Here is a 25,786-nt window from a genome sequence, read left to right on the forward strand (position 1 = left end):
AGCCTACCCCCGCCCACCCAGTCCCCAGCAGGCCCAGGGCTTCCTCTTCCCCACAAGTGGCCTCCTCCAGGAAGCCTCGCCTGATTTCACCCTGCTCTCCCCTCACCCTCCCTTCTTACTCCCTACTTCAGGAGGACACCTCTTCTCTGGGAACAGAGTTGAGCTCTTTCGTTCAACCAGGACCTCCTCAGGAGGGGAACAACCACATTTTCACCCTTTCTGATGCCTTCTCCACTTCCGCTTCTCTCCAGGAAACTTCACTACCCTTCTCTAATCCTCAGTTTCCCCATCTGCAAAATGGGGTTTGTCCTATCTAGCTCACACAGCCACGGGGTCGGGCTCCCAGCTGGTGCCCCAACCCTGGCCTGGTGCTCAGTCATCTGAGCTCTAGTCGGACCCCACAGCGCCTCATAATGCTGGCAGACACCAGGGAGTTGCTCAGCTCACTCATTCTCCAGGAGCCTACCACCCAGGTGGCCTCCAGAAACCCCAGCCTCTCGAAGGCACTGCCCAGGGGCTGGCTGCCCCTCCCCACCCCCACCCGACAAGCACACCCAAGCATTGGACAGGCACAGGCGGCGGGATATTCTGAGCCTGGCTTCCTTCCAGTCAGCTGCTGGCCGCCATGCCAGCCTGGCGCGGGCGCAGGGGCTGATTTGATTTGGCAGCTTTGGAAGCGTGTGGTGGGGACGGGAGGGGGAGAGGGATGAGACACCCATCTCTGCTAGGAAATAAACAGCCTTGGGCGCTCAGCGAGCTGGGGGGAGGGCACAGTCTGGCATTGGTGGGGGGGTTCTGCATCTCCTGCCTGGTGGTCCCCTCTTCTCATCCAGGTTCTGGATGCCTGCCCATGACTGTTGGAATTTATGGCTTTCCTTGGGTCACCATAGGGGTGACAGGAGCTGCACCTGGTATGTGGATACTTGTGGTGTGGCTGTGGCAGGGCGTCTGTTTGTCCCACATGTCCCCGTGTCCTGTGGGATCTCCCGACTCAGCCATGCTGACAGCCATGCCTGAGTGTCGCCTAGGAAGACTGGGTCTGCGTGTGGAGCGGTGGTCTAGATGTGGCCATCTCCACGGGTGACTGCGGTCCGCACGGACTGACTGCAGCCCAGGGTGTGACGAGGTCACCCATGTGTGCGAGTCTACTGTAGGGCATTGGTCCCGGCCTGTTCCTTCCCTCTGTGCGATGACCCTGCTAACCCGGCCACGTCCGGCAGAGGAAATGACAAAGGCTGAGCTAAATACCTAACCCCAAGCCCATCCCTTTTGTCCAAAGGCCTCAGCCTTCTTTTCCACCCAGGCCTCCGATGGTCCACCCGCTGTATTACCCTGGGCCAACTCTCTCTCCCTCCCGTGACAGGAGGCAGTGCTAGTTATGATTCTCCAAATACTCTCCCGCCTCTCTACCCCTCCCTGGAGAGGCCCCTGCTCTCTGGCTCCCCAGCACCAGCTGCCAGCATGGGGAAGGTAGCCTGGAAAAGGGGAGTCTCAGCAAGGCATTCACAGCTCCTCCATAATCCCACCCAGCCTCAGTGTTTACCACACCCCTGCCTACTCCCCGGTCAGGGAGGTCCAGCTCACCCCTCCTGGGAGTCTGCAGCACCCATTATTATGCTGCCAACACCCTGGGGACCTGGGCTTCACAACCTCCAGTTAGAGAACTGCTGAGTGGGATCGTGGTTATGATTCTCTGACCTCTACGCTGACAGGTCAAGGCTGTGGGGTCAGACGAGGACCCTAGTCCTAAGAGTTGTGCCCCAGACACCAGCCAGGAGGTTAGGGTAGGGTGGAGCCTGCTTTGGGGAAGACACAATGTCTCATCTGTCACGGCCTCCTCATTGTCCCACTGTCCTCTGGGGACCACAAGGCTCTCCCCACCCAGCCACAGGAAGCTGAGCCCCTCTTGGAGACAGAAGGAAGGGACACTGAAGGAGGGGCTTTAGGACTAGGAGGAGACTCACCCATGACCTTGGGATCACAGTGGAGGAACCTAGGATCGTAGAACCCAGCTGTCATAAAGAGGCTAGTGAGATGGAGACAATATGCAGAGAGGTCCTGGAGGGCTTCCTAGAGGAGGTGTGTGGTGCCTCACAAGAAGAGAACACCAGGTTCCAGAACAGCCTCCTAACTATGAGATATAGGTTTTCACCCGGGACTTACATGTTCTCATGTATGCACTTGCACGTGTCTGTGTGTCCGTGTGGGCATGGCTGTCATCCCAGTCACGGAGTCCTGAGCTCCAGTCTATGTCCTGAGGGCAGGTTCTGCCCAAGGTAGGGGTCAGCTAGGCGGCAGGCACAGGGGCAGACAAGACAGTAGTCTGAGTAAAGAAGAGGGATGACAACTCAGGGCTGAAAGAGAAGCCCGTTGTGGGTCATGACCTCAGTTCACACCCTAGCCGCCTGACACCGAGGGCAGTGTGCTTCTGTGATGCGGGCCCAGCATAGGACCTTCCCTCTCTGAGCTACTTTCCTCTTCTGAAGAATAAAAGCATGGGACTCGATCTCCTAGGGCCCGTCCAAGTCTAATGATCTTTGGAGGGAGGCTGACACACACACGCAGCCAGCCAGAGATGGAGACTTGCAGGGTGGGGAGAGAGCCCGAGTGAAGGGGCAGGAGCGCCCAGGAGGCTCACTGTGGGTCGGGTGGCTGGGGACCCTATCCTCAGGGCCAAGACAGGATGCGGTAGACAATGGAACCTTGGGGATGACAGGGAGCAGCTGCAGCCACCCTACCTGCCTTCTGGCCTGTGGGAGGAGAAAGATGGAGGAGTGATCAACAAGGGCTCTGCCCCCTAACAGGAGTCCTGCCTCAGCTCCTGTTCCCCAGGAGTTACAGGGGAAAGGGGGAAGCTGCAGACAATGGGGAGCACCCAGGACTGGGAGTTAGGAAGCTGGGTTTCAGGTCCTGCTCTGCTGTGCGACCTGGGCCAGCTCCTGGTCTCCCTCACCTGATCTTTGAGCCCACCATGCTGGGACTCCTGCAGCGGCACCAGGCTTCTGAGGAACCCAGTCGGAGCGAGCTCTCTAGAGGCCAAAGATACTTCTCTCCTGCCTAGGGGATCCCCCCCCCCCCACCCAACTCTGGCACAGGTGCTGAGACAAGTGCAGAAGCCAAGAGGCAGCAAGCCGCCCGGCCTGTGCCACAAGGGAGCACCCACTGGTCATCCATCTCCAGGCGACTTGGCCTGGGACCTCCCTTCCTTAAGCTCTTCTCACAGCCACCTCCAGGGCACAAGCAGGGTCCTCCCTCCTTGGCCTGTGCTCAAGAGGTGCTGATGGGTCACCAGCCAATGCCCACACTGCTCCTCTGGCTGCCCTGGCCTCTGCCCCAGTCGGAGGCCCTTTGTACTTGGGGCCCTCACAAGCAAGTGTTCGTGCATTTCCACGTCCGTGTCCAGGAAGTGTTCATGTCCTGTTTTCCCCCTCAGGCCAGGGTTGGTGGGGAAGGGGGGTAGGTGGTAAGCAGGCCTCTCTTTCCTCCTCTGTCTGTCGACATTTCTGCCCAGAGACTTTAGTGGCTGGGAGGAAAGGGCACTCCTCTCTCTGCTATAATCCGAAATAGTTGAAGGATGGAGGCAGGGGGATGAAGGAAATGACCCCTTATCCTGCAAGTTTAGGGAGTGGCAGATCTCACACGTGCACAGACATCACTTCTGTTGGGGCAGGAGAATCTGCCCATGTGACCCAGGTGGAGAGGGGTCTGGGTCCCCCAACACCGGCTCAGCCCTCCTCCCCTCTCACTGGGGGTGGGGCCACCCTCCATCCTGAGCTGTCTCCGTTGCTTCTCCTTATGTTTTTAATCGACATTAACATCGACATTAACAAGGAAGGTGGTTGCAGCTCTTCCCAGCAGCCCCATTTAGAATCATTGAATCATCAAGTCATCAAATCCTAGAATCCTGGATTCACAGAATGCCCGCCTATTTGGCTCCTGGAGTCTCAGCAACTTCAAGTTGCAGAATGTCGGAATCGCACAACCCAGCTTGCACACAGCTCTGTCTGGAAGCTAAGAGTCATGGAAGGCTAGAAGCCCACAAACTGACACTGCCGGATTCTTAGAGTCATGCATCCCTAGAGCTGGTGCTCATACACTCCTTGGAGATACTACCCCTACTTCCTTCTTCCCGCTCCCCGCCCCCACCCGCCGTGAGAAAACGCAGCCCAGAAAATGGCCTCGTGCCAGATGACCGGAGAGTGCAAGCCAAGCAATGCCCACTCCTGAGATGGCAAAACGGGACCACAACATTCGGGTGTTCCAGAAATGGTGTCACTTTTACATTAGGAAATAGCTGTGTTTATGCTGGAGTGGGGCCGCTCTGTGAGTTTTGCTCACTTCCCCTCATGCCCCCTCCTGGCCCTCCCCCAGTCCTCCTGTGTCCCCACACCACCCCCACTGAGCACTGTAGCTGAGTATCTCTCAGCCCCCTCACCCTCCTCCAATCTGGGTGCAGCTCTCTCGCCCATCCCTCCTCTAGGTCTACACCTGGGCCCCCTAAATAAAGACAACCACAGATGGGGCCAACTCCCTCAGGGTGGAGGACAGGAAAAGCAAAAGGCCTGCCACCTGAAGCTAACAGCCAGAGGGCGGGCTCCCTAGAGGAGGTGCCTTGAACTCAAGACTGGGAGCCTGGGGGGAGGGGGGGAGGGAAGGGGGGGCTGTTGGCCACCCCTGAGGCAGCAGCAGCTTCAGAGGAGTCTGATCTGAAGTGGAGGGAAGCAAATGAGACCTACATTTGATATTAGAACCATCAAGTATGTTTAACATTTTCATACATTTACATTTTAACTCATTTTGGAATGTGCTCATACAGTTTTGGATTTGAATTTTATTAAATATTACGTTTCACAGATTGTTTTAATTTTTGAATTCTGAACACTCTTTGCCCAGGGCAGTTCCCGAGTCCCCACACTCCTGGAGAGGATGCTGCAGCTCTGAGTGGGGGCCAGGTCTCCTGGTCTCTGCTTAGCCTCCAAGCTCCTGACCTGGGAGACCTTCCTGAGACCTTTCAGTCCTTAGAGGACCCTGACACAGGCCCAGGCATCTGCCCTCACGCCCAGTCTTCCCTCAGGAGCCCAACCAGACATGCAGGGAGGTGCTCCCTCTCTTTCTACCTCCATAGCTGAGCGGCTCCCTCTTCACCCCTCGAAGGTCTGTCTCCTCCCCTCCATCCTGGCCATCTTCCTGCCCATGCCTCCTTGCCCTTCTCTGGACCACACTGCACCAGCCTCCAGCAAGGCCAGCCCAGCCTCCTGCCGCACCCCTTCCATGTGCTCTCCAGCCATGGCCCAGGTTTCCTAATAAGCAGGTCTGAGCAGTCCCTGCCCTGCTTTCAACTCCCCACCTAGTGCCCAGTTCCTTCTGGAAAAAGTCCATAAATCCCTTCACTTGGGAGTCCTGCACAATTTGGCCCCTGCAGACATCACCAGCCTTGTCACCAGCTTCACACACACACACACACACACACACACACACACACACACACACACCAGATCCCACCCTAGGACTCGGCCACCCTGGCAGTCCAGGATCCAGCTACACAGAACTACAGAACCACACTTCCTTCCCTCTGTCTGTCACCAGCAAGGCTTCACGTGTGCCATTCACTCCTCTCTGTCCAGAACTTTCTCCTAGTTCATCCCTTAATTCTCAGATTAGATATGTTTCCTCCTGGAAGCTCCCCAACTTGCCCCTCCCTCCTACTCTGGGCTGAATCAGGGGTTGCTGCTCTGTCCCACCATGGCCTCCTACTTTCTCTCCAGCACTGCCCTCACCACACCACCTACCAGCATCAGTCTTTGTGCCTCCTCCCCGACCCCATTACCTGGCTGCCATCAGCCCTCGTACCTAGGCGTGTTTACCTGCCATGGGGCAGACACATGGTTGCTCAGACATGGGGCAGTGTGTGGCAGAGCTTTAAAGTCCACACTGTGCTCACTTCTACCTCCCCTCTCTGTTGGACGCATAGTAGGTACTCACTAAATGTCCACCTAGGAAGGCCTGGCAGTATATAGTGTGTGGCATGGACAGGCAGGCTGGGGTGCTTAGGATAAGTGAGAGTCCCTGGGTTGGGCTGGGGACTTCTTGGAGGAGGCATCCGGGAGGATCCTCCAAGTGTTGGTCTTTTTTTTTTTTTAATTTTTTAACATTTATTCTAACATTTATTCTATGTATTTTTTAGATACAGAGAGACAGAGCATGAGCAGGGGAGGGGCAGAGAGAGAGGGAGACAAGGAATCCAAAGCAGGCTCCAGGCTCTGAGTTGTCAGCACAGAGCCCGATATGGGGCTTGAACTGACGGACTTGAGATCATGACCTGAGCCAAAGCTGGAAGCTTAACTGACTGAGCCACCCAGGTGCCCCTTTAAAGTGTCAGTCTTTTTTTTTTTTTTTAATTTTTTTAACGTTTATTCATTTTTTAGAGACAGAGAGAGACAGAGCATGAGTGGGGAGGGGCAGAGAGAGAGGGAGACACAGAATCTGAAATAGGCTCCAGGCTCTGATCTGTCAGCACAGAGCCGGATGCGGGGCTTACACTCATGAACTGTGAGATCATGACCTGACCTGAAGTCGGACGTTCAACCGACTGAGCCACCCAGGCGCCCCAAAGTGTCAGTCTTAAGACAACAATTGAGGACAGGCCACAGGAAGTCCCCAGCCCAGACCTAGGGCCATCAGAGTGGGAGCGAAGTCTGCAGTGAGGGAGATGAAGCAGCCAGGGTCCAGGCCAGGGTTGCTGGAGGGCCTACAGGTGCATTCAGAGAAGGCTTCCAGGAGGAGGGGCTGCTTCTGGCTGGTCTGGGGCAGGGAAGAAGGTGGAGATGAATCAAGTTGGAGAAAGTGGTGAGACAGAGATGTTGTTCAGAAAGCTCTGTCTCTTCTTGTCCTTTAGCCCTGAGAGGAAAAGGATGCGGGAGGCGGATGGGCAGGAGGAGCGAGGAAGGCTGGGGCAGAATGGAGATAACATCCGTGCTGACACCAGGGCCGGGGTGGGTATGGATGGCTGGGGCTGGCAGGGAGCATGTCCCCAGCTGTGGCTGGGAAACGTTTCCTGTCTCCTTGCCAGGGGGGTCATTAATAATCGTTCACCCGCCACAGGCAGCACGGAGGCCAGCCAGGGAGCTGCATGGTGCTGGGGCTGGAGTCCAGCCTGCTGACCAGTAGAGCTGCTTTCTGGGAAATAGAAAATTGCTGTGTTCTGTCACCTTGCTGTGAAACCTGGACAAATCACCCGACCTCTCTGGTCTCTGAGAACACTGGCAATAGGAGGGTCTAAGAAGGAGACTTCCCCAAATCCCCTCCCTGCTCTGGGCCTCGGTTTTTCTGGACGGCACATGGGCTGCCAACCCCACAAGGGTATATGGACATCTGATGATCCATGTGGCCATCTGGACTGTGCTGAGCCCAGCTCAGGACACGCGGGATGGGCAGACCTGGCCCAGCTTCTGAAGAGCTCGCATTCCGGTGAGCCCAACACCATGGGGTGCACACCTGGAGCCTCACAGAATCAAGTGTACATCAGGCCAGGGTAACACAGGAGGGAGGGTCATGTGCCCAGGGCCTAAGGGGCCGACAGTGTGGCCGAGCTGGGAAGATGGGTTTTCTCAGGCAAAGGACACAGGAGCCCCAGGAAGCCTGTTTGGTCACTGCTGTGACCCCAGCACTTAAGTGCCTGCCTAGTGTGTAGCAGGTGCACAATAGATGCTTTAGACAAGTGAATGAGTCAATCTGTTAGATGAGACTTCTGTGAAAGGAGGTTGGAATCTGGAAAGAGCTGCCTAAAAGATGATGATGACGATGACGATCATTCTGGCCAAAGACAAGGGGAAGGGAAGAGGTGATGTGAAAGCTCGAGAAGGCTGGAGGCCCAGGGATGGCCATCCAAGGCTAGACAGTATTGCTTGGGAAGGATCAAATGCGGTCAAGATGTGTTTTTCCAGTTGAATTTTCCAGTTGAGAATCTTCCTCGGCCCCAGGCCACATTTCTCTGCCTACTCAACACCCCCATCAAGGCCCAGCTTATTAAGCCCACTCACCACAGAGAGCCTTTTGGAGGGTGATGCTGGGGCGCTGCCCCCAGCCACCTCCCCTGACTGACTCTGGTAGTCTCTGTGCCTTCTAACTGCCAGGAGCCCTGGCCTTTCATCCATACCTGTCAGCAGGCTGCCCACTAAGGTTTCCCCATTGCTTTCTCTGGAGGGTATGACCTGGGTCCTCCTCCTGACTGGCATCTCCCCTATCAGACTAGAGAGTCCCCAAAGTGTCACCAAGCTTCCTTTCTCAGATAAGGGTCTCTCTGAGGGCAGGGACTCTTCCTCCTGTCAGATGGGAGGTCAACAAAAGGAGACACATTGAGGCCTTCCTGGTTGACCCCCAGCCCAGTAGGGACACTCCCTGAGGGCCACACAGAGAAGGGAAGAGGGACAGGCTGGCAGGCAGAAGAGGGCCCCTGACTGCTCAGCATCCTGGAGACACATGAGCCAGAAGGGGTACTGGGCCACCCATGGGACTAATCCCTCATGGTGGCAAACTCACCCAGAAACCATTCCTGGCCCAAGCCCGCTCTTTTTTTATTTTTTTATTATTTTTTTAATGTTTATTTATTTTTGAGAGAGAGAGACAGAGACAGAGTGCAAGCAGGGGAGGGGCAGAGAGAGAGACACACATAGAATCAGAAGCAGGCTCCAGGCTCCGAGCTGTCAGCCCAGAGCCCGACGCAGGGCTTTAACCCACGAACTGTGAGATCACGACCTGAGTCAAAGTCAGATTCTTAACCGACAGAGCCACTCAGGCGCCCCTCAAGCCTGCTCTTGAGCCAAGAAGGCACCACTGGGGATGCCACCCGGGCCTCACGGCCTGTGCCTGAACCCCTCCCTGCTGTGGAGCATTGTGAGGTGGTAGTAAACACAGTGACCCTGCAACACGTGCATCCTCTCCCCGCCCTCCTCATATCCCAGCCCAAAACACGACACAGACCAAGAGGAAAAGAACAAAGGTTCCCAGACCACAACATCACCCGCCGCCTGCCTGTCCAGCGCCTGCTCAGCCGGAAACCCAAGACAAAGGCCTTGGTCAAAGTGAGGAGGATGAAGGGCAAAGGGTAGAGGCAGCTTAGCTTGGGGTGGGCCATGAGAGGACGTCACTGGGCATCTCTGGGGACCTAACTGGGAGGGGAGCAAGGACAAGATGGCAGCCAAGCCCTCCCTGCACACACACGCACACCCTTCCACGAACATTTATGGGACACCTGCTGTATCCCCCATGCCCCAAACATTGACTGCCTCGTCCCTCACCCCACACACCGTGTGCACACACTTCCTTACCCCCTGCAGCACATTCCACAGCCCTTAACACTGCCTCACCCCACACACACATCGCTAGCTCACTGGACACCCTTTCCACACTCCTCACCACACACCACACATAAACAGCTCACAGGGAGAAAAGATCACATAATCCACGCGTCACACTGAAAAGTCACACAGCTCACACACCCACACCTCACACCACACTCACACTCAACCTCCCACCATGTACCTCACACACCCCACACTCACCTCCCCAACCACAGGCACACACACACGTCCAATTAAATTCAACACGCACACCATCTAGACGAGACACACCCTGCATAGATAATGTGCACGCCTAATGTCACATGTTTGTGGCCACACACAGCCCCTCGGCATACACAATCCTGCCTGCACATTGCCTCCTCCCCCCCATGTGCATGTGGGCGCACACACACACACACACACACACACACACACACACACTTCGTCAACCAGCCCCTTGCCTGGGACTCCTCGGCCCTGGCTGCTGCACTCTCCCCTACCCAGAGTTGCACAAACAGCCATCACACGGACATATGATGCTCAAACACCAACACACAGGTCCTAATACATTTCCCAAGCAAGCCTAGGATGTACCACAGAGAGTCTAAGCCACCTAGGCTGCAAACACACTCGGGCACACACAACTCCCCCACCCCCACTCCCCTCCACCACGACGTCCAATGAAACCCCTTCATCAGGCCCCCACAGTGGCTCTTCTGGGATACACACAAGAGCCAATAACATACGCAACCACACACACAATCCCCCAGGCAGGCTGCCCCTACATAAACTCCACCCCACGGAGACAGACACACCACATACACACATGTCCCCTACACATACAACACTCATGCACACGGCACCACTCCACACTCACAACGCAACCATCCTAGCCATGCACGGCATGCAATGACACACACTCACAATCTTCACACTCACCATAAGCCCCCACAACCCCCCCCCAAATAATCCCCCTGGTGGTGCCACACACAATATTACATGACACATCACACATGATCACACACAAGGCACACCCAACACATGCAACGTGGGCCATCCTACACAAATACATACATCTCAGACTCACCCAGTCCTGGAACCCTCCCACCACAGGTAACTGACACCAGATTGCAGTCTACTCCCCTCTCTCCAATCCCACACCCCCAGCTGCTCCCAGTCAAGACCAGGACAGTGGGGATGGGGGGTTTACAAGTTATGAACCCCAGTGCCACTGCACAATCCCCACCCACCTTAGATCCCTGGGCACCACCCAAAGGCTGTACCCTCCATGTTTAGCCCCTTCTACGAGCGCCCACACCATGCCATGCCTGACAACATGGGGCAAGTGGAGGTCCTGCAGACACCAGCCCAGCACTCTGAGCCTGCCCCTTCCTCACTGGAAAGCAGAGGCAGATATAGGGGGAGGGGATGATCACAGAGTGAGACCCTAGAACAAAGACAGAGACCTAGAGAAATAGAGGGGACAAACTGAGAAAGATGAACAGGGCAGAGGGGACCAAGAAAGAGATATGGAGGGGCAGAGAGAGAGGAGGCCCAGAAGGACTCGGAGAAGCCAGGGGAGAAACCAGAGAATAAAGTGGGACTACCACACCTGGAGAGAAACAAGAGGAGAGGGTGAGACCCCTAAGAGACTAGGGGACCTCCTATACAGAAGGGAGGGAGGGAAGGAAAGCAGGAGGCAGGTGGGAGGGGGTCCTGCAGAGAAGGAGACAAGCTATGAGGAAAAGCTGTGTTTTGACCCTGGGGTAGGGTCCCAGGTGAGGATCAAAGTCCAGATGCTGGAGTGGGAATCTGGATGGGGGCACAGATGAGGCTGTGGAGTAGAGGTTCAGGGCTTGGGGTGAGGCTCCAGCACTGAGGGGGAGTCCTGGCTGAAAGCTGAGGGTTCAGGTGTTATGGGTGTACCCGGAGTCTGAAATATATATATAGTGGGTGTTTGGGGATTGGGGCAGGGGTCATCCGTTGATCTGGGAGGCAAGGGGTTCCAGGTTTAAAGAGCTCTCGGTGGGGACTGGCGCCCGGCTGGGGTCCTTCTGTGAACTCCCTATTGGGAGTTCAGTGCTTGGAGTGGAGTCCCAGATCCGAAAGGGGATCAGAGTCTGGGGTGAGGTTTCAACTGTGAGCTGGGGATTCAAGGGCTCCGGGTATGGGCTGCAGTCCCAGCACAGGAGTGGAATTCAGAGCTAGGGGAGGGGGCCCCACCTTGAGGAGGGTTCAGGGGCAGAGTGGACCACGGAGCCGGCGCCTGCACTCTCCGTGGAGGACCCAGCCAGGCGCTCGCCCGGCACCCCGTCCTCCTCGTGCCCAGTGCTGGGGGCCCCCCTACCTGCAGGCTGTCGGCGCATGGCTGCGGCGGCGGCGGCGGCGGCTCGTCCGGCTTGAGGAAGACCTGCTGGCCCCGCCTGAGGAATTGGACAACAGCGATGAGGATGTGGTGCAACACCAGGACCATGCTCGCAGCCGCCCGCCCGCCCGCCGGCCCGGCAGCTGCGCTCGGTCAGCGCGTCCGCGACAGCTCCGCCGGGTCCGCGCGAGGGTCCGCCCCGGCCCCGCCCCGGCCCGCCCACTCCCCGCCCCCCACGCCTCTCCCCGTCCGGGACGAGGATGTGACCTGGCGGGGCGCGCTGGCCGTCTCGGCTAGTCGGACGTGCGGACCCCCCTGGGCCCCCCCACCCCAGCTCTCACCTCCCTTCTCTCTCTGCTCTCAAGACTCTTCCAGCTTGTCCGCTATTAGGATCGCCCACCAGGTAGCCGGTTCTCAGCCTCCGCTCCCTTCTCTGGCCCCTCGCCCCTACTGTCGCTACCTCGTCTCTCAGAACCTCTCTCTTCAGATCACATCCTCTTCCCCCACTTAGAAAGTCCTGGGGCCCGGCCAGAGCTCCAAGCCAGGGACCAGCGCAGTGACGGGAGGGGCGGAGAGGCGGGGGCTAGGGGGCTAGGGGCCGCTGACCCGATGCCAGGAGCCGCGGGCTGACTCTTCAGGAGAAATGGGGAAGTCGGGGAGAATTTTAGAGGTCGCCCAGCGACGGACAGGCCTGGGGGGCAATAGCCAATCTGTGCAGGGGACACGTGCGCACGGACACACGAGCGCACACACGGGCAGGCGCACCACTCCTGAGTGCGGGGTAGGGGCGCCGGGCCCCCAGCACCGGACGGGCAGGTCTGCGTTGGCGTCCCCGGAAGCCGGAGATGGTGCAGGCCCCAGGGCCACACAGTTCACAGTTCGGCGGTGGGACCCGCGCGTCCGGAGCGCAGTTCACCGCAGCGCGGCCTCTGTGCTCAGGCGCCTGCGGCAGCCGTGACGCTTCTACGCCCCCTGCTGTCCTTTCGCGGCAGCGCCGCCTGGGCCTATTTGCCATCTGCGGGGCGACGGAAATGGGGGCGGGCAGAGGGAGGAAGGATCACCTGGGCCAGCTCCCTGCCTGGACCCACTAGTTCCTCGCCTCCATTTAGCATGAGATCCGCTGGGGTGGTAGGACGTGTCTGGACTAGAGGGTGCGCTTTGGATCATGCCATGCCTTTGCCGGCGACTTGCTGCTTGACCTTGGTCAGATTCCCTCCCGTTTGTGGGCCTCAGTTATCCCATCTCTTTCACAAGACTGCCAGGACAGTCAACCCCGACAATGGTGGGAAGTCAGCCAGTCTCCCGACAGCCCTTGCTGTGGACTGACCTGAATCCTGACCGCTGCACTGCTGGCCCCTTTCTCTGCAACACCCCCCTTCCCCACTTGGAGGGTGACTCAGTGAGCCCCCAGCCTCCCCTCACTGGGCTGATTCATCTGGGCCCTTTCTCCCTGGGGAGTGATTTCCTCAACGTTGAGTCACTGAGCCCAGTCCTGGACACAGTCCAGGCACCTGGCACACAGGCTGGGCGGAGCCCTGGCTGTGCCATCAGCTCAGGAGGAGGCCCTCCAAACCCGGATTTCTCCCACCTCTGTTTCCGAGCCGCAGCTCTGCACGTGCTTCTGCCTCTGCTCAGACACCTTTAAAGACTCCCTACCACAAACACAATAAAGCCCAAATCCTCAGGCTGACATGGCAGACCCTCTATAACTTAGCCCTGATTTATTTACCCAGCTTTGACCCTCTCACCACCATTTCTTAAATTTATACTTCCTCCTCTATGCAGATGAGTGACTGACTCATTCTCACCTCCAGATCTTTACCCATGCCACCCTACCCCAATGCCCACCAGATCCTGTCCACCTGTTTATCATTTAGGTGGACACCTCCTCTAGGAGACCTTCCCTTGATGCTACCTTAGTCCTCTGGGTCCCCTTCTTGAGTTTTTCCTGGGAATCATGTCTGGGGACATGGGGAGGAGTGGGAAGCTTTTCTGTCACTAAGTGATCCAGGCCCAGTTGATGTATTTTACTTCACCTTCAAATTAGAGGCAATGTGGCCTACTTTTTAGCACTGTAGAAAACTACGTGGGCTAAGATGGTGTAAAGGTGCTGACCCAGAAAAGGGCCTCCCTTCCTTTTTTGGCCTCAGTTTCCTGCTCTATAAAGGGGGGTGACCGATGTAAGGGCTATTCGAAGCACCGAGTCTGAGCCCAGAGCACAAATCTCTTGGCAAATCCTGAGTACCTGTCAATCCCGGGCTATTATCGCCTGGATGGGACACAGGTACCCAGGAGCTGTCTGTTAAGGCCACTGGCCAGACCTATTTGTTCTGAAGACATCTCACACCCTGCAGTCAAGAGCCAACCCTGGCCTGGCATAGCCACCATCTCTTGGGCTCTCAGCTCTAAGCAGGACCTCCACAGCACTCACCTCATGACAAGTTATTTCTTAAATCTTACTTGGTTATCTTACACTGCAGCTCAGTGGCTGGAGCCCCAGGGACATGCTCTACGTCTCCCTCAACTCAGAGAGATTCATTTTGCATCCATCCTTCAGATTCAACCATTCCTCCAAGGGTTTCAGTCCTAACTCTGCCACAGACTTGCTGTGTGATTCTGAGCAGGACACTGAACATCTCTGGACCTCATTTTTCCCATCTGTGAAATGTTAATACACTAGATTCAATAAACAAACATTTTTTTCTTTCGATGTTTGGCAGGATACAGAGATTCTTTCAAAAACATCCCCCCGATGTGATCCTTGAAATTCTCCATCCAGCCCCCTCCCAGAAGAGGCAGTCAAGGCTCCTTGAGATGCCAAAATGACAGGCCATGCGCAAACGCTCCTTGCCAGGAAGTGACCCTTCCTCCAAAGCTAGGGCTCCTCCGCTCCCCTATAGGTCCCTGTCTTCCAGGTCTATGTTCTGTGATTCTATGTTAGGTTCTCACCCTTGCTCATGCCTGGGACTCCCCCATCCCAGATCATTTTAAATGTTCCCAGGTGATTCTAATTTGCTGCCAGGATTAGATGTATCTTGCTCCTGGCTGACATCAGTCCCGTGGAATCGACGGTCACAGCTGGCCCCTAAAAGGCTGAGTGTGTATATCTGGAGCTGGAGGCCTCTGTGTCCGAGGGGCTTTAACATGTATTGAGCCCTTACTATGTGCCTCACATTTCACCTTCTCAACAACAGTATAAAGTTGGATCTATTATTAGCCACATTTTATACGTATGGAAAACTGAGGCACAGAGAGACCAAGTAATTTGTCCACAGTCACACAGCTAGTAAGTAATGGAGCCAAAATTCAAACTCAGACCATCTGGCTCCAATCTGTGTCCTAAATTCATGCTCCTTATCTTGAGGAAAGGCATGTGAGAAGAACAGATTTTCCTACCTCTCCTTTTGTCCCCAACGATGCAGTGACTGAGGGTCCTATGCTCCCAGTCCCTGAACCCTCTGCCCATCTCTGCCACAAGAAAACCCAGCCCCAGGAATGCCTGGCCCAGCCCCTCTAGACACTTCCTTTTGTCTCCCCACCTTACCGGCCGCTATAACTGCCCAGTGGCCCAGCTACTGAGTATTTTAGGAAAAGGTGAGTCAGCTGACAGCCTGTCAACCTGGGTACCAGGCCTACCAGACCTCAGGCCCTGTCCAGAAACCAGCCCTCTGTTGTTCCCAATAATAATGACACTCCTGTGGGCCACGGTGCTCACAAAGCACTTCCTCATCCAGGCTGGGAGAGCAGACTTCCTGTTCGCCATCTCTCCAGGTGACAGAGTGGCACCAGCAGACACCCAGTAGACCCCACATCTGCTTTCATCCCCCATGCCCACCTGTCTTACTTCCATAAGCCTGTCTGGTGCCTGACATGCATTTATCCTGTCACTGTTAACCACGGTCATACTCCTGGAAGCCCGGGTTCGAATCTGCACCCCGCCTTGACATACTGGGTGACCGCAGGCAAACTTCTGGCCCTCTCTGTCCTCAGACTCCTCAGCAACTATAGAAGTTGGCCTGGTTCTCGTTGAGGGCTCAGGCAGATCAGGTGGAAGGAGGCAGGATCCGGGTAGGCCTAGCTGGGTACAAGGCAGCTTTCTTGGGCAGGCAGGCCTGCCTGGGCATGCCAGACCCAAGGACTATGAACAAGGACCAGATCTCAGTATGGGAGGCTCCTCAGGAGAGAGTGTATGACTCAGTCAGAGTATGACTTGGAGTGTGGAGCCCACAGACTGACAGAGGGCTCTTCCATCCTAGGGGCCCTGCAAAGGGACAATCCAAGAAGCGTCCTGGAGGAATCTGACATCTCTGTGGGTTCTGTGTCCATCTACAGCCTGTCCTCAATGCTTCAGCCCTGGAGAGAGCATGGGTATAGACCACCCTTCGGTAGCCGTGTGTGTGCGCACAGGTGGGTAAGGCCTTGCACCCAGGACTGTGAGCATGGTGTGGATAAAGGCAGGAGAGGGTATGACTAGAGGTTTGTAAGTTTATTTCTTTGTGAGGATGTGTGATACTTTCACAGTATAGCTGAATTTGTGTGTGTGTACATCTATGGAATGTGCATATGCATATGTGTGTGCACACAGGTGTGTGTGTGTGTATGCACACTTGCAGATATGTGTGAATAGTTGTAGGTGTGCACACGGGTCCAGGTATGGCAAATATGTGCATTCGTGTGTGACTGTGTGTGCAAATGCATGAGTATGTATATATTCAAATTCACACCCAAAGGAGGTGCCGCCATGGCCACTAGCCTGGATCAGCTCTGGCTGTGGCCCCAGATGTGGGGGTAGCCCTCACAGAGAAAGGATCTGGCCATAGGCACTTATTGGGGAAATATGGATTTTGGCTTTGGGTGGGCAGGACCTGCTCCCAGAGGCCCAGCAGCAGCTGAGGGGGGAAGAGCACAGGTTGAGTAACTCAAGCCCAGGGGATGTGGGAATAGGGGTGGGTCATCCACAGGTCTCGTCCATTTCCATGTCATTTGTATGCACATTTATCTTGTCGGCAGCAGGTGGCCAGGTCCACGACCCTAGAGGGGTAAGGGAATCCATAGCATTCTGGTCCAGACTAGTCCAGGACCTGTCAGCTCACAGCCAGGCTGAGGTCCACGGGACTCAGGCGTTGGCACATGTTAAGCCTTGGTTATCTGCTCCTTATCATCTGCAAACCCCAAGATCCTTCCACCACACAAGGCTGCCCCAGGCCACCATACACAGTCGTCGTCCTCCCATAGAGGACGTCCTCTTACACACAAACACATACTCCTATACCTGCAAATGTGTTCACACAACTCTTATACACAGAAGCACAGGGGGACAAGTCTGCCCTAGGGGGACCACTGTGCCTCCTCCCCGAGCTCCATACCTGCTGGGGTCATCTTTTCTTCAGCCTCACACACATTCACAGAGTTTGCAATTGCCTGCAGGATAAAGCTGGAGCTGTTCAAAGCCCTTAACCTATACCACCAACAAACTTCCTTTCAGGCCACACCTACACTGCCTTCTGGCCACTCCTCATGGGATCCATGAGGATTCCACAGATCCATCCACCAACCAGCACTCCCCATCACTCCGCGCTTTACCAGGTAGGTAGTCGGCCTCTCCACTATGCTGTCAACTCCAGGGGACAGGGCTCTTTGTGTTTTGTTCATCGCTGTGACCCTAGCACCTAGAAGAAGGCTCAACCCAGAAGAATTGCTCAAAAAGACATCTATTGACCATACAAATAAATGATAGAATCTTCCTTCCAGCCTGGTCTGCCCCATTATGTAAGATTTACCCAACTGTGTTTATTTTCTTGTGTGCCTCCCCGATCAGACCCGCTGCCCCTCCAGGAAGAGACTGGGTCTGATTCAGCTTCGTGTGTGTATGTCCAGCTCAGGGCCAGGCACAGAGAGCAGGGGTGGGGGATAGGTCTGGGGGGCAGATCCCAAGGCATCATGACCCCCTCAATAAGGCACAGGGATATCTGGAACGTGGGGCCACCTGGGCCAATCACACAAAGCCTACGTGTCCCAGGGAAGAGGCCTCCCAATCGCCTTCCCTCATCTGAGCCCCTTTCTAAAGTCACCTCGACTGGTGATCCAGACTCTGCTTGCACACCCCCAGAGACAGGGAGCTCACTTTCTTAACAGCCAACCCCTTCCCGTGTGGGATGGATGGCTCTGCCTGATGCTGACTCCTCCCACAGCACCATCCTATTAAACCCTGATCATCCCGAGCCACGATTCCCATGGAAACCAGGAAGGAAGATGAGCAAAAGGAGAGGCAGATCCCAGCTTTCTCAGCAGCTCTACCAACCTCCCCAGCTTTGGGTCGAGGTGGGAAAAGGAGCTCTTGGCTCTCAGCCTACCCTATGGAAAGGGGAGTGGTTTTAAGGTGCTCGGTCTCCCCTACTGCCAACCACCATCCTCGGGAGCCCGGGGTGGTGCAGAGACAATGCATTGCCAAGAAACTCTCTAGCAACCTCCACTGAGCCCCATCCCCCCTCACTGAACTTCCACCCTCCTCGCTGAAGCCTTGGCCCTTCATTAAGCTCCATCCCCATACTGAGCCCCCTCCTCTCATCCCCCATGCCCCTACCCACACCCCATCTCCTCCTCTCACTGGAGCCTCCTGCCTTCCAGTCTGCAGGACCATGAGGGGTGCTCTGACTCCAGCCCTAGGAGTGGCACATAGAGACGCTTCCTCCCGAGCCCTGGCTTGCAGGCTGGGTGGATGAGGGAGGGCAAACTGGTCCTCAGCCAAGGGTGGCTGCCCAGACTCCCACCCAGCCCCGCCTGAACAGCTGCAGCCCAGCTTTCCTCTGTCAGCTATTCCTGGGCTGGCCCTGCTCCAGAGGTGCGTCAGGGTGCAGTCGATCACTGACCCCAGCCCCCAATACACACACACACACACACGTACACATACACGTACACACACACCAGGACAGCTCAGAGCCAAGCCCCTGAGGGATACTGAGGCACAAGAAAGTCTAAGTAACAGGGACCCAAGGCCCCAGGCTCTGAAAACTCCCTGCCAGCTCAGAAACCATCAGGGAGGGAGGCCCCTATCTATGGCTTTGAGGTTCCAAGAACTCGCAGAGCTTTGTGTTCTAACAAAATCAAGCCTCGGGGCGCCTGGGTGGCTCAGTCGGTTGAATGTCCGACTTCAGCTCAGGTCATGATCTCACACTCTGTGAGTTCAAGCCCCGCGTCAGGCTCTGTGCTGACAGCTCAGAGCCTGGAGCCTGCTTCAGATTCTGTGTCTCCCTCTCTCTCTGCCCCTCCCCTGCTCATGCTCTGTCTCTCTCTGTCTCAAAAATAAATAAAAACATTAACAAAAAATTAAAAAAAAAAAAAAAAAGAAAATCAAGCCTCTATTATAATGTCCCTTTATTCCAAGAGTCTATGCTTCTTATATTCTATGAACGCAAGAGCCTGGAGTCCTGAGAATGTAGGAGTCCAGGATTCTATTATTCTAACTGCCTGACAAGCCAGGACTCCACCAGGGTTTCCACACCCCTCAGAGCCTGATGGTGTGCGGGCTTGAGTCTCTCTGAATACCAGGTAAGAGAGACGGCCCCAGCGAACCCCTGCATCTGTGAGGTGCATTCCAGCCTCCACCTTTTTGCTAACAGCACTGTGCATCACCCTCCTCTCTGCTAATTAAATCTCAGACAACTTTAAAGAGAAATGGAGGGGACTGCCATCAAGGACTACCTTCTAAAAGCCAGGCCCACCTGGTTGATTCTCTCATTTAATCCTCATGATATTACTAGCCCAACTTTACAGTTGATAAAACTGAGGTCCCGGGTCATGAGGTCATTTGTCTAAAGTCACATAGCTAGAAATAGTAGAACAGTAATCCAAACAGGGCCCTTGGCAAACCCAATGCCTCCCAGTAGCAGGCTGACTCCTGAGAAAAGCCCAGGGGGCCTCCTTCCGGGCTCCCTCCTTGGCCCAGGGCCTCACTGCCCGCCTCAAGCTCCAGAAGGCAGAGACTGTGGCTACTTCTCCTCTCGCCTCCCCAAGCTGGAGGCAGCCTAGAGCCGGCCACATTTCCTGTCCTGATTGATCGAAAAGCGCTCGATCCGCAAAGACTCCGTAGTGGGACCGGGAGATGTGGCTTTTCGTTTCTAAGCACCCGTCGCTATGGAAGCCAGGTGCTGCCTGCCCAAGGCTTAGCAACGGGCCCAGCAGGGCGGGGCGGAGGGCATTGTCAGGGGCTTCCAAGGCAGCCAGCAAAAGAGGGGGCGTAGGCTGCTCCGTTCTCCAAGCAGGAGGGCTGGAACTGTTGCCCTGGCTGGGCATGCAGGGAAGGAGGTGCAGGGGCTGGACCACGTGGGCTCTAAAGAACAGAGACCCAGAGGTAAGGGCAGAGAGAAACTTGCAGAGACAAAGGGAGTCCAGAGACAGTGAAAGGCAGAGACACTGTCTCTGAGAAAGGAAGATGTGGGAAGGTGGAAGAAGACAAGAGCTGGTCAGAGTCACAGAGACCACTTACTTAGACGGTTGGCAAGAAAAGACTGACTCCCAGACAGGCCTGACTCCTGGGGAAGGGAGCCAGTGTGCCAGAGAGCAGGAGGGAGCCGCAGGGAATGACAGAGATGGATGGATGCGTGACAGGAGGAGATAAGCCCGAGGCAGGAGGCAATATAGAGTCAGATAATAAAGGAAAAGAGGACTACAAATGGAGGGGCAGGAGGGGCAGTATGAGGACAAGGGCACCAAAGTCACAGGAGTCCTGAGCTGGCCCCTCTTCCTGGGTCTGCCCATCCATGGCATGGGCCTCACCAGCTTTGTACCACCACCCCACCACCCAGCCTCTCCTGCGGAACGGAGTCGTCTGGGCCCTCAAGAAGGAGGCTGGTCAGAGTTCCCATGTCTCTCTTGCCCAAGGTCTTGCCCAAGATCAGCCAGTGAGGCACCGTGTGAAACGCTAGGAAGGCAGGCCCTGGGAATCCCAGTCCAGACCTCCTCCCCACCCTCACCTGACCACTCCTTGGTTACCCATGGACATACAGTCAGTACGGAGAGGCACACGTGTCCCCCCACCAGAGTGAAGAAGATGACAGAACCTAAGATGGGACCCCCTTCATTTCCTTCCTCAACAACCCTGTGTCCCGGCGCTGGGGACCCACGGGTGGAGCAGACAGCATCTGCTCCACGGCCCATACCTGTCTCTCTCCGGGGTGTGACTAGGGAAGGCAGACTCCGGGGAACCCAAAGTGGCCCGGCTCCTTGGGGAGAGGGAAGTGGCAGGCACTTAACAGGCGACATCTCACTTGATGTTCACCGGAACCTGTTACAGAGAAGACTGAGGCCCCCAAAAGGCAAGTGACTCACCCCGACTAATCACCACCAGCCAGCCAGCGCCCGAACTACGGCCTGACCCCAGGTGCCGTGGGGCCAGTACAAGTCGGAGGGCCTGGTGGAAACCTCTCTGCCAGGGCGGAGGCAGCTGCTCCAGGAAGGGGGGTGCGATCCAGGCCTGCTCAGCGGCCCCTCCCAGGGGGAGGGGGGGGAAGGTCTCAAGCCCGGCTCTGGCCACCACTCCTCCTGGCACCAGACACCCTCCCCCAATGTCAGAATGGGTAACAGTGCCTCCGTCAGGTGTCAGGTACTAATCTCTCTCTCTCTCTCCCCCTCTCTCTCCCCGCTAATTGCTCCTGGCATTGTTAACACCGTCAGCTGCACCTGACAGCCTCTGTGGGAGCTCGTGTGCCTTCAGAGGTGCCCCATCCGCCCCCATCAGCACCAGCCTTGCTCTCGCCACACTCCTGAGGGAGGAACAAGACAAAGTCTAATTAAGCACCTACTATGTGCCCCCTGGTGGTGCGAAGCAGTTGACATTCATTATCTCATTAAATTGTCTCCTAGGGCTCTGAGGGCTCGTCCCCACCTCCTGCAGCCCCTGGCCTCTGGCCTTTCTGCTTGCCCTCCCCACACCTCACAGCACTCGCCCTGGAAACAGCCTCTGGGGCAGGGTGACCCCAGAGCAGAAGGTGAACATAGGCACCTGGGAACTGGTACTTTGATTCTCAGAGGCAGTGCCCATGATGAGGGGCAGGAAGGGGAGTCGGGGTGAGGTGTGGGACGACAGGGGGAAGGGCAAAGAAAGAAGGGAGGGCACACGGAACTGGGGGGTGCAGAGATGGCAGGCTATGAGCCACACTCCACATACACATGCATGCATGCTGGGCCTGGGCTGCAGCCCAGATGATCGACCCTCGGCGCCACGTTCCCTCGAGCCCCAGTCCCAGGAAGGTGGTGCCACAGGCATTATGGATTGATTGCCTCCCAGCCTCCTGTTCCTGATGCCTGGAGGCTGCCTCCTCCATGCAGCCCTCCAGCTGCTCAATGTCACCGCCAGGGTGAGTCTGGGGGCAGCCTGGGGACAATGAGCAGGGACTCCTCATCTCTCCCTCAGCCCAGCACTCTCCCGACTCCTCAGGAGATGGAGGGTAGATGGGTAGTGCAGGTAGATGGGTAGTGCAAGGGCTGACATTGAGGCTCGTGGTCATACATGCACATGTGTGCACGTGTACATGTATTTGTGTGTGCATGTGTGCATGAATAAGTAAGTCAGTATAGCACAAGAGTTGCAAATACAAGATGTAAGCTATACAACTTGGGTTCAAATCCCCCTCCTCCATTTCCTGGACATGTGACTCTGTGCAAGTCCCTTCACCTCTACGAGCCTCAGTTCCCTTGTCTATACAGTATGGTTACCAATAGTACCCAACTAATAGGATAAATGAGAGTACACATGCAGAACTCTGGCACAATGCTTGACATATAGTATTTTTTGATACATGATAGCAGGCTCCAGGCTCTGAGCTGTCAGCACAGAGACCGATGCGGGGCTCGAACTCACGAACCGTGAGATCATGACCTGGGCCGAAGTCGGACGCTCAACCGACTGAGCCACCCAGGCACCCCAATATATGAAAGTTTGTTTTTATCATTACTGTGAGCATGTATGCACGTATGCATGTGTAGATACCCTTGGAAGGAGGGATTTGTGGCACTCCAGCAAGGGGGTGTAGGCTGCTCCCTAACCCTCGACTCAGCCACACTCTCCGCCCAACCTCAGAGAAGGGGGAACTGCTGCATTGCTCCTCCCCCCACAAAACCCTACCTGTGCTGGGTGAAGCTGTGGGGGGGGGGGGCAGGGGGGAGATGGATGGCTTGGCGGCTACCAGGCAGGACTGGTGATTAGAAGGCTAACAGCCCAGCATCCGGAAAAGAATGGGAGGGAGGCTGAGCTGTGGGGCCATCCATCAAAGCTGGCAGGCCCAGCAACGCTGCAGAGTAGGGTGAAAGCAAGGCAAGGGGACAGCTGTGAGGTGGGGGGAGTGTAGACAGGCTAAGGGCCAGGCAGCCAGGCCCAGCCCAGCACTGACCTGTTCAGCAACCTGAGTGAGTCACTGTTGCCCTGGGACAATGGGGCTAAAATGGCTCTCTCTGCCCTGATAAGTTCCGGCCACATCAGGCCCAATATCAGGCCGAACGTGAGGGCCCCAGAGATGCCCTTTCCTCCTACTGGTGCCCAATTTGGCCAAAGATTCCTGGGGGTGCAAAGTAAGGGGATGTGGCACAGTGCCTGGGCTGGGAGACCAAACACCCAAGTTTCTGACCCTGATCGCTTGCTGACCCCAGCCAAGCCCCTGGCTTCCCAGGTCCTTCCTTGAATGCCCTCCCCCACTACCCCCACCACACAAGAGGCAGGGGGTGGCGCATAAGCACAGCTCTTGCCTTCTCAAATTTCATTCAAACTAGGGGCGGATCACCCATGGGCCCTCCTCACCTTTGGGAGGTGGTGGTTACCTGGAAAACTCCTGGCCAGCAAGTCTGGGGCAAGAGGTCCTAGCTGGGGTCTATAGAGTAGGATCCTGACAGAGCCCACAGCCTCAGTCTGTCTTTAATGACCTCAGTTAGCTTGGTCAAGTCACTTTCTCTCCCTGGGCCTCAATTTTCCCATCCCGAAAATCAAACAAGCAACAAGAACAAAAATTCTTCAGGGGCTCCTTTTTCCCTATGGGATACTCTGCAAGCTGCTCATTGCAGCCATTCCCTCTCAGTCCTTCCCCAGGTTCCAGTCCTCCTCTGTGCCCTGCTACACTCCTGCATGTAGGCTGCTCTGCATTTTTGTCAACCCCCCACCCCTCTTTATATTTCACCTCTGGACTCATGGTTTACCTGTTCTCCTCTGATCCTCTGCCTCTGCACTGGAAAATATCCTCACTCAACAGGGCCAGAAGTATCACTCCCTCTGCAAAGCTGTTTGCACAGCCTCTGGCTGAGCTAAGTCAGCCCCCCCTTGCAGAGCCACCAGTGGCTCCCACACACCTTCTCTGAAGCCAAGACCAGGATTGGTCTATGTCCCCATCTCACTCTGGGCTCCTAAGAGTGAGGGCTGGGCTGGGCCTGATTCCCAGGATAGGGGAAAGAGGTGGGCAGCTCAGGGCCTTGAACAGGGATGAGGCTTAGAGAAAATGGAAGGAAAGAAAGGAGGAGGAAGGGAGAGAGGAATGAAAAGAAAGAGAAAGCAGGGAGGAAGAGAAACAACTGTCCCTAAGGTTCCTTTGGATCTAACAATCTGAAGGAATGTTCATCTACTCCAGATGGAGCCCCCATGCCCTGGTCTCTGCTCCATCCCTTGCTCCCCTCCCCCCTGCTCCCCCTTTGGGCCCCAGCCCCATCACACACAACAGTACAAAGGCTCAGAGCCAAAGGGGTCTCTGGCCTCTGCCGCTGCACCCTGACTGGAGGCTAAGAACATGCCTGGTCGTCATAGTGATGGTGCAAAGCTGTCACCACTAATTCATTGCCAGAGCCCTGAGAGGCCAGGGAGGTGTGAGGAGAGCTAGTTAAAACTGATCAGAGCGGCCACTAGGGGCAGGAGTCTTGGGGCTATGGGCCTAGGGGAGGACCAGGGATTAAACTCCATCACCCCAACCCTGCCATGTCTTTCCCTCAGCCTCCCAATGCCCTGATAGGAAGGAGGATTGCAGACCGTCCCTCAGTCTGTCTTGTGCACCTACCATGTGTCCAGCTCAGTCAGAGCTGGGGGTCAGTGAAGGCTAGAATAGGAATCCCCATACCCCAGCATCTCTGAGCAGTTATCCAGGTCCTGCTGTCCCCAACAGGACAGAGGGATGTCCCTCCTCAAATCACAGGCATTGAGAAGGGGTGGAGGGAAGCAGGAAGAAATGAGCCCCTATGTTGTACCCTCTCCAAGCAGGCAGGTGCCAGGCATTCCTTAAAAGTAATTCATTCAATCCTCTTGGAAAATCTATAGGATCAAAATTATTTCATTTTACAGACACCTGGATATTCTCTCTGCCTAAATCTTCCCAGCCAATCCCATCCCCTCCTCCAGGAAGCTTTCAGGATGCCCCATCTCACACTCATCCTCCTTCCCCTGAACTCCCAATGACGGTGGGTGAGGGTCCTGGTCTCTCCAGTCAGACTGGATTGCAGTTGAGGGTAGCCTGGGTGGACCCTCCCAGCCCAGCCCAGCTTCAGGCAACCAGGAGACTAAGCCCATTAGCACAGGCTGGAGCTGTCCATGTTTCCAAACTCTCCCTGGCCAGTCTCTGGAAGTCTGGTCTTTTTATGTTCTAAGTCATCTGTTCCTCAGCTTGGGGGAGAAAAGCCAGTCTCCACCTGAGAGGCACCCCTGCCCTCCACTCATTTAGTTCCTTCATCCACAAACCTTGAAACAAGGACCCATTTGAAGTAGGAGAATGGGAATGAAACTAACAAGCACTCATTCAACAGGCATTTATTGAACACCTACTACGTGTGGCCCTGTAAATACAGCTTGGGATAAAACAGTGAACAAAACAGACCCACTCCCTGTCTTCTTGGGGATTTGTGTCTTGTTAAGTCAGTACTGGAGTCTGTGTTAGTTACACACATTAACCCACTTGATCCTTACAATATGTGTGAAGGTGGATATTATTATGCCCATTTGACAGTGAAGGAAACTGAAGCTTGGGGTGACAAAAGAACCACACAGTTAGTAACCAGTAAAGGTGGGAAGGTGGATCACAGACCTAGTCCCTGCCCTCAAAGAGTTCATAACCTAATTTTT

General features: G+C 55.7%; 1 protein-coding gene and 1 long non-coding RNA gene across 4 annotated transcripts in view; one reads left to right on the forward strand and one right to left on the reverse strand.

Annotated features, from left to right (window-relative positions):
• Positions 1 to 25,786, reverse strand: part of PDE2A (phosphodiesterase 2A) — a 94,048-nt gene that overhangs the window by 54,322 nt on the left and 13,940 nt on the right. For 2 of the 3 annotated variants that reach the window (XM_040489244.1, XM_040489246.1), the window contains exon 2: positions 11,686 to 11,761. In XM_040489244.1, coding sequence (XP_040345178.1) covers positions 11,686 to 11,761 — 76 coding nt within the window. Of the gene's footprint in view, positions 1 to 11,685; positions 11,820 to 25,786 lie in introns of those variants that run through there. The other variant, XM_040489245.1, reaches the window with a different exon arrangement.
• Positions 15,935 to 17,447, forward strand: LOC121039239 (uncharacterized). Its single transcript, XR_005794656.1, has 2 exons — positions 15,935 to 16,088; positions 17,189 to 17,447. It is a non-coding gene; the product is annotated as an uncharacterized LOC121039239 (long non-coding RNA).

Source organism: Herpailurus yagouaroundi, unplaced genomic scaffold, assembly GCF_014898765.1.
Source record: "Herpailurus yagouaroundi ecotype Mexico unplaced genomic scaffold, PumYag 180, whole genome shotgun sequence".
Taxonomy (NCBI): domain Eukaryota; kingdom Metazoa; phylum Chordata; class Mammalia; order Carnivora; family Felidae; genus Herpailurus; species Herpailurus yagouaroundi.